The following is a 14,497-nucleotide window of genomic DNA, read 5'->3' as shown; positions in this document are numbered from 1 at the left end:
TGTTGGCAGTGTCACCAGAACAGTCTTTATTGTTAGCACATTATGCGTGCTCTGCTTCAGTGCTACCAAAACTCAGCTGGTGTTTACACCCTTTGTGCTCACATATACTACATTGCAATTGAGCCAAATTCCCAATGAAACTGTTCTTGTTTACATAATTTGTGTGTACAATATCACACAATGGAACTAGTATTAAATAGTGACAGCTCACAGTTAACTAGCAGTCCTGTAATAGCCATTTCAAAGCTGCAGCTTTGCACCCCTAAACTATTGATTTTCTAATCACAATGCTGTTTGACAAACTCACCAGAGACATGAGTTAAAAACATTGGCTGTTCAGCATTTTTTTTCATGTAAAACAATTGCTCAGGGACAAAGTTAGAAGTGCTAGTAAGTCCAGGTCTTACACACTATTCCATGTCTGTGTTACCTGTAGTGGGGTCACATTTTTAAAAAAAATTGTCAATCATAGATGCAGACAGTCTTCTTCCGGAAGGGTTGTTTATAACAGAACTGAAACCACAGGCTGAATAAGAAAGATGGATGTATTTCTTCTACAGTCTATAGCTGAAACCAGAGGTTTTACGGTCATGGTAACTTCATGCTAATTTACTTAACAACTACAGAACAACATGTACTCACTTTAAGTGACTATGGTATGTTTGGTCTTATAAAACACTGAAACAAAGTTAGCTTTATCTGTTGCTCAGATGCAGGAGTTGCTCTGCACAGTACAGGAAGTGAGTTGTGTCCAAATGATGCTGTTTTAGTCCAGGTTTAACCAAATCTGTCTGACACCTGAGATCAGTGTCACTGAGATATATCCAGCATGTGCTGTTGACATTTGATGACTCAGAAACCACAAAAACCACAAGTAATGCAAATATGAGCAAACACTGTAGAAAATCTGACAAATACTTCAACCGTCATATTAAAAGGATTTTAATTTATTGCATTTTGTGTTGACATATAAAATGGTTTCTTCAAACCATTTCTTGTACATAATTTCATAAGACGTGGTAGAACATAAAATAAAGTTTGTTTAACAATTTTAAAGACAATACAAACTGCCTATTTCATATCTATAAAACCTGTAGTGTCACATTACACGTGTTATCTCTAAGCCTAAAATCACAGGTCAATTTACAAATGTCCCGTCTTCACTCTGTCTCGCTCTTCAGCACACACTATCCTCACTCAAACAAGTAGTAGGTTCACATAAAGCATACAGACATGTGGTCACAACACACACGCACGCACACACACACACGCGCGCTCGCACACACACACACACACACACTTTGCTGAGGGAGTTTATAAACTGTGACTCTAAATTTCTGCATGCTAGTGACCATCATAAATATTCACCTCCCTGACACCGTCATCTTATGACTCAAAAGTAAATACAGTTCTTGTCGTTCTGCACCCAGACTTTTCTGAATTATAAGGGAAACACCGAGGGCTGTACAGATATTTACTAATATAGCATCGTGTCTGTAATGAGGTGAGGCTGTGTATTAAACTACTGTATTAAAAAACGTGTAAAATAAATCAGAAGGAAATCTGAATACTTACAAATGTTAAGATTTTATGGAAAAGATAATATTGGCTACAAATTTTCTTTTAGCTAGAAACTGATGCAGAAAAAGGCCAGGGGAGCAAAAAAAAAAAATCAAGTCAAGCTACTCTATGCATACATGATTGGACAAAAACTTTCATCATAAATTATTAGAACTAAACGCTTTGTTTCCATACTGCTATTATAAACTATGTACATTTCTGGGGCACTGATCTTACCTAACAAAAGTTTACAGAATTGGTTGAGTTTGTGAGGATTCTATGACAAATATATGTCCATGACATCCAAGTTGAAAAATCAATAAACCATATACAAATAGAAGTGAAAAATCTACTGTATGAGCATTTATGCACACATAAATTAGAGGTCTGAGAGACAGGATCATCGGACTGAATGCATAAATCATGCTAAGAAATTGATGTGATTCTTCGGAGATTCTTTCATTTGTGGGGTTTACATTGTTCACACATTGGTGTTCGCAATATTGCAGCAAATTTCACAATAATAGTTGCTTGACTGTTTTCTTACAGAGAATGACATGAGAAAGTTGGACACATCTGGGACACAGCTGTGTCCAACTGTAGGAAAATTTCCCAACCACTAAGTTGTAACACATTGTACGTTGTTTGTTTCACCATTATACTGAATTACGTTTAAGATTATTACTCTGTGAACAAAAATAATCAGTAAAGAATCTGGTATGTAAGCCCCGTAAAATGATTAACTGCTGTTCTATTATGGATTAACACATATTTGGGGTTCAGAGGTATCACTGTGGGGGCCTGCTGGGGCCTGCTGCTGCCCCGGGTGCAGGCGGCTCTCAGTGATGGGGTTTCCTCTTTCTGGTGCTTCTGCTCTCAGTCAACCAACGCTATTATTTCTGATGTAGAAGTGTGTGTGTGTGTGTGTGTGTGTGTGTGTGTGTGTGTGTGTGTGTGCGTGCGCGCGCGTGACTGTCTGCGTGTGTATGTGTGTGTGTTGATAGGGAGTATGATGGGGGCAGGAGTTGGGAGGGATGTGGGACATTGTCTTTTTAATGTTTGTTTTTAACTTGTTAAGCACTTTGTGCTACTTTATGTATGAAAAGTGCTATAGAAATAAACTTTGATTGAAACTTTAATTGATTGAATGTTCTTACATTAATCTCATCAAGAAGTTCATTTCCCTAAACGCCCAGCTTTTCCTTTCTGTGCACTCACCACGCATAAAACATATTATATTTATGATTATTAAAATAAATGATCTATCTATATTTTCTGAACCACACCATTTAAAAATAAAATATCTGATGTGCTGTAAAATATTTTTAGTGCCTCTGACAACACCAGTAAATATAATGGATATTTAATATTTTCACAGAAGAATAAAACATTAAAAAAAATGCTCCCTTTTAATAAATTTCTTTTAAATACTTTAAAGTAGAATTAGTAATACTATAAGAACTAAATTTATGTGTTTTAAAAATTCTTTTCTTGTTTGAGGACACAAACATTTTAATATTATGTAATGGCACTTTTTTTTTCAAACTCAGAAGAGAAACACTCATGATGTGTACAGTGTCTGTACAGAGATAAAAAGCTGCTTTCATGTGCCATTTGTGATGAAGTACCAAAATCTGCTTTATCTTTTCAGTTTTCAAAAATACCTTTAATTATCCCATTATGAAAAAAACAAAGTAGCTCAAGATCCCAGTACATCCTGATCAACTAGCACCGCAGCTATCTGGAAAACATGGCTACGGAAGGAGTAATATCTATTAAATGATAAATGAATGTGGAGTATTTAAAGTGTCTGTCACTGAGCTCAAAGGCTTTGTGTTGCAGCGTGTAACTCCATTCATATTCCAACAGCATATAATAAAATCAAACAATCAGGTTTATGATCACAAAAATCTGTTAAATAATTTTCTCTATATTTTAATTTCTGCCAGTCTCTCTGTGAGTGATGCTGATGAATAAATAACAGATAAATCATTGTCATAATAAGGACCAGCCAGTGATCTCACATATTACCCATGGGGTCATTTAAACTGAAATTGTTGCACCCGTATGGATTTTTGTCTAAATTTCTGTACATAATAACCAGCAGCTCCCACCTCGGCTCTTTTATTACTCCAGTTAATAACTGTAAGTGCATCACATTAATGTCCTTATCCAAGATTTTCCCACAATAAATTGTTATAACAGTACTCTAGTTTTGTGTAATTTCAACCATACTATTGAAGACAAAAACAAAGACAGACATGATAAGATGAATAAATACATAAATAACAACTACGCTAAGTGATAGAAAACAGATAAAAATGACAAAGAAAGAACATTCCTCTTTTACGGTTGATCAGGGACAAAAACAAGCGGAGAAAAAAAGTTAACAGAAAGTGGATTTAACAAATCAGAAAAAGAAATATTTAAAACCTTCCATTTTCGGAGAATAGGTTTTTGAGGTCTTTTGTTTTGTAATTAAACTGTCAACCAACACGTCAAAAGCAGAGACTGCATGGATTTTGTATTCTAGTGGTTAAGAGTCACAGCTGGTTCTACGTGTCACCTGAAAACCCTGCCGCCAGGACGGTGTGGGAGGATATTCCTGCAATAACAGGGAGGGATGAGAGGGGAGAGTTCGTGTAGACGCTGCTAAAACCGAAGAAGCCCCTCAAGAGTAGATGGTGATGACTTCACGTCCACCTCCACGCACCAGCAGGACCCGATTGAGACCTTCAGTGAGCACCTCGAGGAACTCCATGTCTGAGAGGCAATCACAGTGAAGGATTGTAGCTTTTTGAATTTGCAAACAACTGTAAAACCAAGAAGTAGGTGTCCGCGCAGTCTACTTCTCTGTCACTGAAGTTGTATCGCTTCACCTTTCTTCTGTCTCATTTTTCATTGTCAGTTGCTGCCGCTGCTAATCAGTTGGGTTTGACTGTGAAAACACACAAGTGTTGACATTTCCAAGGAAACAGCAACAGCCTCCACTAATGTTGTGACTCCAGAAACCATTCTTCACTGCTGATGCTACAGCAGATTCAAGTCACAGGGTATTTTTCACATTGTGCAGAAAGAAAAGCATTTAATAATCCTCTCACTCTGTCAAAAGATACATACTCATTATGATGAACTATTTTTAAGCTTTTTCATTTTTATGCTTCCTGAGCCACTACATTAATTTTACAGCTGTGTGTTTTTACATTCCATATTAAGATTTTACATAAAACAATAGAAAATAAGCATATGGAGGAATTGCTAAACTCCCAACTTGTTTTGTGATTTGGTTTGAGTCATTTAGTGTTGCCATTTGTCACGTTTCAATTGAGTAAATGGTGTTAAAGAACTAATTCAAGCTTAAAGAGGCAAAGCAGTTTTTTATCCCCACGAAAAGACAAAGTTTAGAGAAATGTTTATCCCTTTGGAGCGGTGTAAGTTACGACCCGCTGACTTAAACTGTATATAAAGTAGAGAACCAAAGTGTTGGTGGTTGAGATTCATCGTTATTTTTACCAAAAATAAAGCAATAAGTTGAAAATTGTTTTCGATTGTGCTGCATTAATTTCAGTAAAACTGTCAAGTTAGGAACAAAACATTTAAGTGTCCGTGCATCACTTGTACCATAACTGAAGTCAGTTTTAAAGTATATTAGCTTAATCCTTATAACGTTGCAGTTTTACTTCACCTTCATCACCTGAATCTTTCATTGTATTCTGTGTTGCATGCGTAGTACTACATCATCTGGTACTTTAAATGTCTTGTGTTTTTATTCAGACGCCTGAATCTGAATGATGGCATTAGCATCTTTTGCAATGTTGCTTTTCTCAATAGTTGCAGTATCAGTTTAGTATCATGTGTTTTCATTTTCATGTGCAATATTTCATGATCTGTGAGATATTTACTACCTTTGACTTTTTGCCAGTATTATTATTTTTTCTATTCTAATGTTTTTTTTAAAAAAAAAAATCTGTAACAGTAATGTATCATACTGATATCTTATTTTTCTACTAGGCACTGCATTTGCCGTGTTAAATAATTTTGTTTTGTGAGCAATATCTGGCAAAAGAATTTCCTTTGGATTTAATATAATTTCATCTTATCTTCTTATTATATTTATGCTGCCTTGTTGGAAAAGAATTTCCTCTTGTGGGGAAAAAATGATTTCAACTAATTTACAAAGAGACATGAAGAAAATCATGACCAGATGAAGGATACAGTTTTCGTTGCCCACACGGTTCTTTGGTGGTCCAGGCATGTTGAGCAGGATTAGTTTGGCCTCCTTGGACTTCTTTGTGATGACCTCATTGAGCCGCATCGCTGTGTGCATGCGCCTCACATCAGTCTGGTTCCTGATGTGAGAAACACGAAGTCACATCAGGACGGTTTGGTTCATAAATCAATCTATCAGCGGCTCAACTAACTCAGCATGTCTCACAACAAAACGTTGATACTTACAAGTTCTCCCATTCCCTGCAGCATGTTTGGAAGGAAGCAGGAATATGTGAGTTACATACAGGAGTTATGCTCATACGGGAAGCTGTATTCATTGGTGATTTATTGGTTTCTTTATTGTCAGTAATGTGGCTGATCTGTATTTGATATATATTCATCCGCGATAAAGAAAATATCTGGTAAAGGTTTAAGTGTGAGAGGTATAACCCTAAACAAAGCCCAGCAGTGGGTTTAAAAGGTGCACCACCATTCAAAAGTTTGGGGTCACCCAGGAAACTTCCTGTTTTCCACGGAAACTTACACTTTTATTCATGTGCAAACATAAATGCACAAGGATTTTCTAATCATCAATTATCCTTTCAACACCATTTCAAAACTGGTGTTGATCAGCTTCAAAAACCTCCTGTTGTGAAGTTTGGGGGCCAAACACACGGTCTAAACTGAAGTTATAATTCTTCTGAGTTTCTGCAGTTTTACCTGTGTGAGACTCCTCCGTTTTGGCCAGTGTTATCCATAGATTTTCAATTTTGTTATGCACATTAATACAAATTTTTACCTGAGGTGCCCAAACTTTGGATCCCCACTGTATATGATGGATGAGGGTAGCTAGTAACTGTAAATCGAGTATTTGTTTAAAATGAGTCATCATTACTGTTTTTATGTTTATTTAGAAAAACAAAAGGAAAGAAATTTTCAATAAGAATATTAAAAATAATTTTGGATGCATGTAAACAATGTGTAAAGAGACAAATATGAAATTAAAATGAGGACAAATCACTCGGGCTTGGATAATGTTTTGTTTTATTTTGATGCTTTTAGTTCTAAGTTTTTTTTGTCACATAGAACAACTTGTCTCTGTTTAAACCCAAGAATCTGGGTTGATATACACAGAGATTTACGAGTGACCCACATCCTTGTATGTTCGCTGTGTGTGATGTCTGCTTCCTGTGCAACATGCTGAGCTGACTGATGGGTAACTCACGGTTTCATGTTGAAGAGGTCTTTGGCCCGCTCTGGGGTCGCTGCTGACAGGTTCTTCCCCTTGTCCGCCCCCTTGCTGTCGGTCCAGGTGGAAGCTCCTCCTGCAGGCGCTGCAGGAGACGTGGGGCTCGTGGGGCTGGTTGGCGTGGAGGCATTCTTGCTCTGGATCAGCTGCACCTGTTTTGGGTTGGAGACAGCCACAGACTAAGAGAGGGACACCGCGACATGACAGTGCGACGGGGTGAAAGAGAGAAAAGAGACACCTGTCAGTAAAGGTGAACCTCTGAAAGTCAGTGGCCAGTGGGGAAAAAACAAAACAAAACACTGAGCTCCCACTGGAAAGACTGAAACACAGCTGTGATTGCTGCTCTTGTGACGGAGCAGATCTGCCACTTAATAGACTAATAATCAGAAGCTGGAGAAAAGACGAGTGGAAGAAGTGAGGATAAGAATTGCAAGTTAACACATTTTTCTCCGACAGGGACCTCTGCAGTTTTACCTCCTCCTCTGGTTTTTCTGCCACGCTGGCTCCCTCCTCAGCGCTGTGCTGGGGCCGCAAGGCAGCCGGGTTTTTACGCCGGATGGATCCTCGGGATGAGTCTGTAATACTCTGAATCTATAGTGAGAACAAGGAAACACATCGTTAGAGTAGTCGTGAGTGTCATAACTAAAATGTCACTTTTTTCCAGTTACACATAATGTAATCTGGTTTACCTCTCTCTCCATCTCATTCTTGGTCAGATGCATCTGTTTTAGGATCTGTGAACGTTGCTCCATTATCAGAGTCTTCTCATAGGTGTAGGCTGAGATGTCGCTGTCATGCTTTAAAGGAAAAACATTTCCCTTCAATCATATGGATGTCTAATGCGAACACAGACTCACATAGTAACACTGAGTAATGTTTGGGTCTGGTTTGGTCTTTACTCCATTTTTAAAACATCCTCTCCTTGTAGAGTGTTTGTAATTATCTGCCAGACAAATCTCTCACCATCTCCACCACTTCCACCTCAGCATCGATGCGCAGGTGATAGAGGAAAGTGATGAGGTCTTTCTTCATCTGGATGCTGTTGTCGTCCATCTGAGCGACAGTGAAAATGCGCATCTTGCACTTTCTCCACACCTGCAGCACAAAACATGAACATAAAGTCCTGCAAGAGTGCCAACACAGTCATATTAAACTCTGTTAATACACTTTGTCCTGTTTCCCACCTTATGCTGGCGCAGCAGGAAGGGCAGAAGCATCAGCATGCCTCCATCGTGGACGATCCACCAGACATCTATGTGGCCTTCGGTGAAGCGTTCGCCATTGGATGGATAACTGGAGATATTCTTAGGAACCAACAAGGCCAGGCTGGCTATAGTTGTCTCTCTAACTACCTCTGCAGAGGAACAGAAGAAATGTATGACAAGGAACAGAATGGAAAAGGACTACCTCAGTGGTTATCAGTTTATTCAGTGTATCCCATTAGATAGTCATAAGGAAAATGTAGTAAAATAAACATTTTTTGCATGAATTCATCCAGGATTATTGTGGCTAATACTGATATAAGAGAGACTGCGTATGAACCAGCATTCAATTTCAATAATAACACATATTTTTGATAAAGATACATCAAAGTTTCTTATGAAGAATTATGACCAAGGTATGTGCGCTTTTACAGTTAAAAAGACCGCAAAACAAATAACTTGCCAGTCCTCAGCATGTAATGACATTGCTTCTAAATGACCTTATATATATTTTAATGTTTCTGCAAGTTTTATGTTAAATATGCAGTAACGTATATGTGGTAAGAGACCATCAATTAGGCTCTTGTTACAGTAGGCTAAATCAATTTCATTTAGTTCACTGACCGTAGGACACCCTTAGATTGTGCAATCACAACAATTGTGTCACTTTCAATATATGTGTCTAGAGTTTCTGGAGGGAAGCGTGGCATAACGTACTGTAAAACTAATTTCCCCAGGGGTAAATAAAGATATATATCAGTCTATATTCATTTTATGTCACACTGTGCAAATGCTTGTAAAATCTTGTTAGTCTGTGTCACCCTTTATGATTTGAAGAGAATGAGAGTGAGAGACGTGCCTTTGCATCTTTGTTGCAGGGAACTTTATTCAGAAATATTTTTTCTTTTTAATGCAGTCTGTGTATTTTAATTTTGAACTGTATTAATATTGGCTGGTTAGTGGAAGTGGGTCATAGAATTGCCAAATTGCCAGGCTGGCTATTGGTGAACATGTGTTTCACTCACCACTGACTAAAAAAGCACAGATTTTACAACATTTATCTCAGACAGCGCACAATCGTACTGCTCTAAGGCTTCTTTACTTAACGCTACTCTCCTGAGGGCCTTTAGACATTTAAAGTTACCTCAAATTACCAACAGAGGACTCACACACTGAGATGTTTTCTGGAAAATTACAGTAAGAGGTTCATACAAAAAGCTGTCTCCAAAAACTTTTGATTCTATAACCTCAAGCTTAAGCTTAAAAGACAATTCTTCCCAAAGTTGTTCGGTGAATTTAGCATTCACCGCCACAAAAGCTCCATAATTGCTCATTATTTTCATTTGCTATCCTACAAAAAAATCAAAAGCCATCAGAGATAAAATGAAGGATGACAACATACAGGCACAAGCTATCTTTTATTTCTCCAGGAGACGTACCAATGAAGTTCCTAAACTGCTGGTGGCACTCAGGCTGTTTCCAGTTACGGGGCCAGCAGACCATCACCGTGTTGTGCTTCAGACCTCCAAGTCCTCCAACCTGGATCAGATGAGACGTCCCATCTCTCAGGTTGGAGGAGATGACCACCTGAGAGAAGCCCTTCACCTTTTCTGCCTCCATCAGCTTACGCAAAGACTGCAGAGACACAAAGAGGGGAAGGCAGTAGTTTATAATGTGAGTTGTACTTACAGCAAAGTTTGTACAACATGTATCACAAGTTCAAGTGTATGTTACAGACCTGATCCGCTCTCTGGGCTTCAACATAGTTGTCAAGGAAAGTCCCTTGAACCGATGTCCCAACAATGGTCAGACCTTTTCCTGCTTTCAGCTGATTGGTCAGAGAGAGCAGACGAGGCTGCTCCACATTCTGCTCAGCATCAACACTGACCAGAACCAGGATCTGAGGCCTGATAGTGAACAAAATAATGAAAGTTTGTGACAAAAGGACAGGCAAAAAAACAACATTTAAAAAACAATCCTATAACTAAAAACAAGCTGGACTAAACTGACCTCCAGTTCTTGGTGTGTGGCGGTCCTTCCTCCAGCCTCATCAGAGCAAAGCGAGCAGCGCTGAGCGAGATCCCACGTATCCCATCACCCCACTCCTTCTCAGCCCTGTCCACAGCAGATTAATGGCTTACCACATGCAGTATCATGATCAATGAATATATGACTCTTCACAAAGAAGATTAATAAAAGTCCTGCGCTGCCATGATTACTCACCCACAGAACTCAATGTATTTGTAGATACAGGTGGCGATGCCCATGGCCACTATTGCGTAATACCAAGAGCAGATGAACATGAGCGACAGGCACAGACTCATTCCCAGGAAAGACAGAGCCCTGTGGGGGGGGCAGGAAGTGACATGTTTGGTCTAGCTGGAAATTTCTGCCAGCTTCACACCACTGGTTAAAACACAGCAATAACAAAACCTTGCAAACAGGAAGTTTGTACACAGTCTGAGGTACCTAAGCTCATCCTGCAAGCTTCAGCAAATGTGTAAAAACTCACTGATGAAGCGTCAAACAAACTTTTGCTCCTGCCAGCACTCAATATTTGTTACATAATGTGGACAACAAAAGAGGACAAGCCCTCAGTTTGTTGTAAGCTGGCAAATAGGATATAACAATAATGGGAAAAGAGACGCCAGATGTTTAATCAGGCAACACATTTATATGTCACCAATTTCTCAAAGAACTATGTCCCTCAGGAAAGTCTGCAGATGCGTGGAAAGGTGTTCGGGAAGTTGGAATCAGAGTCGGCCTGCACTTGAGCCCGTGAGTGTGGAGATTGGACAAATTTAAAAGAATCCAGGACTGACAATATCTTAAAGAAATCTGATTTGCAAATATACGTTACTGTGAAAGAAATACATGTTTGTTGGACCTCAAGAATGGACACGGTGCATTTTATTGAGTGACACCTAATTTAAATTTAGATTTTGCTCTTTTATTACACAGGGCATTTTAACTGGAATACAGCACATGTTTGGAAAGTTTTCACCTCTGACTCACAAACTCACCAGTGATAGAATTTAAAGCGTGGCCTCCAGTTGGGTGTCCTCAGCAGAGTCTGCAGAGCGCAGGCAAGATTGACAAACATGTAGCACATCAGGAAGAACCTGAAGAAACAAGGACAGATGAAAGAGAGATCGAGAAAGATCTTAACTACTGTGTGTAGTGGTGGACGTTTCAACTACTGTCCTTACATGGAGAGGATGGGAGCGACTGCATCGAGGGAGGCGATGATGATTCCAATCTCACAGATGCTGGCCGTGAGTAGAAGCGCCCAGGTAGGCTCCCCGTTGGCTTTACCGTGACCGAACACCTGCAACAACACAAAAGGACTAAACAAGTGCAACGGCAATTAAGTTTAAACTACATTTTCTGCATTAAAATCAATCAATCAGATTTTAAACACAAATAAAATGCAACACAAAGTGCTTAAAAATACAAAAGAACAGTACAAACAACCCCCCACCCGAAAAGGCAAGTTATCCATAAAGGACTCTAAAACACAGGGATTGAGAAAATGAGGAAACACTATCCTACATAACAAGGAAACACCAGGTGAGATCAAATGCAAAAAAAAAAGGTAAAACAAACTAGATAAATACATAATCAAGCGATGGATAGAGTTAGAAATCAAAAATTCTAAAAACAGAACAAGAAATACAAAGAATGAGGTAAAAAAAAACTCCAAATACTCTACAATTACCGCTCCTGAACACTCACTCTAAGAAAAGGGATGATGCCGTCCCTTGAGATGGCCTGTAGGAGACGTGGAGCTCCTGTCAGACTCTGAAGTCCAGCTCCACAGGTGGAGAAGAAGGAGCCGAACACAATGACCCACGGAGACGGCCACGCCAGCGTACCGATCACCAGGTTGCCGCTGACCCCCTCACCAAACCTGTAGAGAAAGGTGGTGATGCTAATGTTCTGGAGGGGTTCAGTGCACATATGAAAGCACCTAAATCTATATACAGTACACTAATATCTCACAGATGAATGGTTACGGAGATATTACTGTTTTTGCTTGTTAAGGCAGGCTTTGCTATGAGTACAGCCTTTACTTACTGTTGTATACTGAAGTAGATTTGAATGGTGGCTTGTTTAAAGGAACGTGTCAACAAACTTTTACACAAATTATGCGTGACTTTTCCTTGGCGTGCTAAGCTTTCTGTTTTCACACATTTATGATAATATTACCATTTTAACATATTTTAACTCAACAGTCTTGGTTACTTTTAGACAGAGGTAGAAAAAGCCTCTTGTTTCAAGGTACAGTGGACTTTTATACATACAAGATGACGGCAAACATATCAAACCAATAAACTAAAGGCTAAATTTCGAAAAACTCTTGATACAAAATATTGGAGTCCAAAATGTTCATAAATGTGTTGAAATATTTACAATGGAAGAGATAACTTGTTCTTATTAAAGCTACCCTAGAAACAGAAAGATTTAAAGGCTGGTTAGAAAGTTTAATTACTAGATGACAGCTATGATCAAAATCCTAAATGGTTGATTTAAATGAAGACAAAGTATTCCTGAATACTTGAGACCTACAATAATTAACAGAATTAGACTTACTTATCTCTCAGGACCACTCCTTCTATACAAGCACCAAACAGCACCACGCAGGACATGTCTGGGAAACAACTGTTAAGAAACACATGACTGGGAATATTTGACACAGTTTTCATCAATCTGCACTTTTGGATGAGCGTCAGCCTTGACTTGGTGAAGGATACACACAGTGGATGTGGTGGTGATGGCTGCGATGGTGCCGATGGGGATGGACTTCTGAGCATCACGCAGGTCTCCAGAGCGGTTGGAACCGGCCATGATACCTGTGAGAGGAACAAGGTGAAATAACGAGTAGATTTTTACAATATTTCCCCTCTCATAGTCTGTTTTCTGTGGATTGAATTGGTATCACGATGATCAGGTTTTTCAGTGCAAACATACTGCATCTGCTGAGGTGAAATTATACAACTGTGGAATTACAAGTGACCTAACATTAAATCAGTACAGCTTGATTCAAACTGGAACTACATTTACTGCTCTGCTTAAGCAGGGATGAAGGCTGACACTTGTTTTAAATCTATAGAGATGTAATATTAGTAGACATAAGATGAATGTGATTTGAAATGCAGATTATTATGGGAATATAAAATATGTACAGCTTTGGGGCGGATATTCTGGACCTCATCACTTTCTGAAGAAACACTACAGCAGTGAGTGGGAATAATCAACTCAGGGGAGAAATGAGGAGAAATGGGTCCTACAAAACACTAGATGAAAAACGGTAAAAGGAAGCGACAGCACAGCTTTTAGGTGAGATGTGTGACGGCAGACACGGTGGCAGAAGAGTGACACAAGCATTTAGTCACTGTAAAATGAAGTCAGTGTTATTTAAATAGTGAAAGTACTTTCTAGTAAAATAAATAAATAAAAAATTTGGATTAACAAGTTTAAATATTGGAATTAAAACACATCTAATAAATATCAAGCTAAGATAGTACAGCATTATAAATGATCAAGATTAGCCTGATTCATTTAGAGCTGACGCTGTGACCAAACAAAATTAGACACAAAACCCTAACAAATCTAAAGCGTGGATCAGTGATTCTAACATCATCAAGTATGGCCATTTATCACTGATTAGCAATTATAATATAATACTTTCATTAATTATATTATTTCACATAAAGTATATTACACTCTAAGAAACAAATCCATCAATTATAGGTAAAAACACACCTCATTACCGGGACTTTGCTTGAAAAAAAATTAAACAAAAGCCTAAAATTTTCTGTTAATCAACAGTGCATCCACAAAAAACTACTGTAGTATAGTAGTGATGTAGAGTTAAAAAAAAAGACAAAACAAAATGAAACTTTTAGAGCTGCAGTTATAGTAAAAAACAAAACAAAGCAAAGAACATTATCTGTAAACTTATGACAAAACACCAATAAAACAGAACACTTTCCTGATATCTAATTGTATATCTGTGATTTAAAAAAATCACTACTATTGAAAGGTAGATTTAGAGAATAAAAACTGTGACTGCTAAATACATAATTAAAATAACAAAAAATGCACTTGCATGGAATTTTCTGTTAATTTATGGTACAACTATTGTACACAAAAAATACAAATTTTGCTGCCACTATATCTACAGCAAAACAAAAGTCAATTACAGTTAATGATGAACCTACAGTGATTCTAATTCTTATTTTATTAAATGCATATATTAAGTTATGTAAGTATG

The 14,497-nt window shown here is 38.2% G+C and overlaps 1 protein-coding gene across 2 annotated transcripts in view; it reads right to left on the bottom strand.

The window, feature by feature from the left end:
- Positions 1-926: 926 nt before the first annotated feature.
- slc12a5b (solute carrier family 12 member 5b) overlaps positions 927-14,497 on the bottom strand; it is a 48,692-nt gene continuing 35,121 nt past the window's right edge. Inside the window, exons 11-27 of one of the 2 annotated variants that reach the window (XM_051950078.1) lie at positions 12,975-13,073; positions 12,814-12,871; positions 11,956-12,130; positions 11,430-11,548; positions 11,244-11,342; positions 10,444-10,563; positions 10,231-10,335; positions 9,959-10,127; positions 9,660-9,855; positions 8,203-8,372; positions 7,982-8,113; positions 7,708-7,815; positions 7,493-7,609; positions 6,995-7,197; positions 6,016-6,030; positions 5,776-5,909; positions 927-4,323 (exon numbers count right to left, since the gene is read on the bottom strand). In XM_051950078.1, the coding sequence (XP_051806038.1) occupies positions 4,232-4,323; positions 5,776-5,909; positions 6,016-6,030; positions 6,995-7,197; positions 7,493-7,609; positions 7,708-7,815; positions 7,982-8,113; positions 8,203-8,372; positions 9,660-9,855; positions 9,959-10,127; positions 10,231-10,335; positions 10,444-10,563; positions 11,244-11,342; positions 11,430-11,548; positions 11,956-12,130; positions 12,814-12,871; positions 12,975-13,073 (2,111 nt within the window). In that variant the 3' untranslated portion in view covers positions 927-4,231. The remainder of the gene's footprint in view (positions 4,324-5,775; positions 5,910-6,015; positions 6,031-6,994; positions 7,198-7,492; positions 7,610-7,707; positions 7,816-7,981; positions 8,114-8,202; positions 8,373-9,659; positions 9,856-9,958; positions 10,128-10,230; positions 10,336-10,443; positions 10,564-11,243; positions 11,343-11,429; positions 11,549-11,955; positions 12,131-12,813; positions 12,872-12,974; positions 13,074-14,497) is intronic. The other variant, XM_051950079.1, reaches the window with a different exon arrangement.

This window comes from Acanthochromis polyacanthus, chromosome 6 (genome assembly GCF_021347895.1).
Source record: "Acanthochromis polyacanthus isolate Apoly-LR-REF ecotype Palm Island chromosome 6, KAUST_Apoly_ChrSc, whole genome shotgun sequence".
NCBI lineage: Eukaryota > Metazoa > Chordata > Actinopteri > Pomacentridae > Acanthochromis > Acanthochromis polyacanthus.
This window is presented reverse-complemented; position numbering and strand designations above follow the sequence as displayed.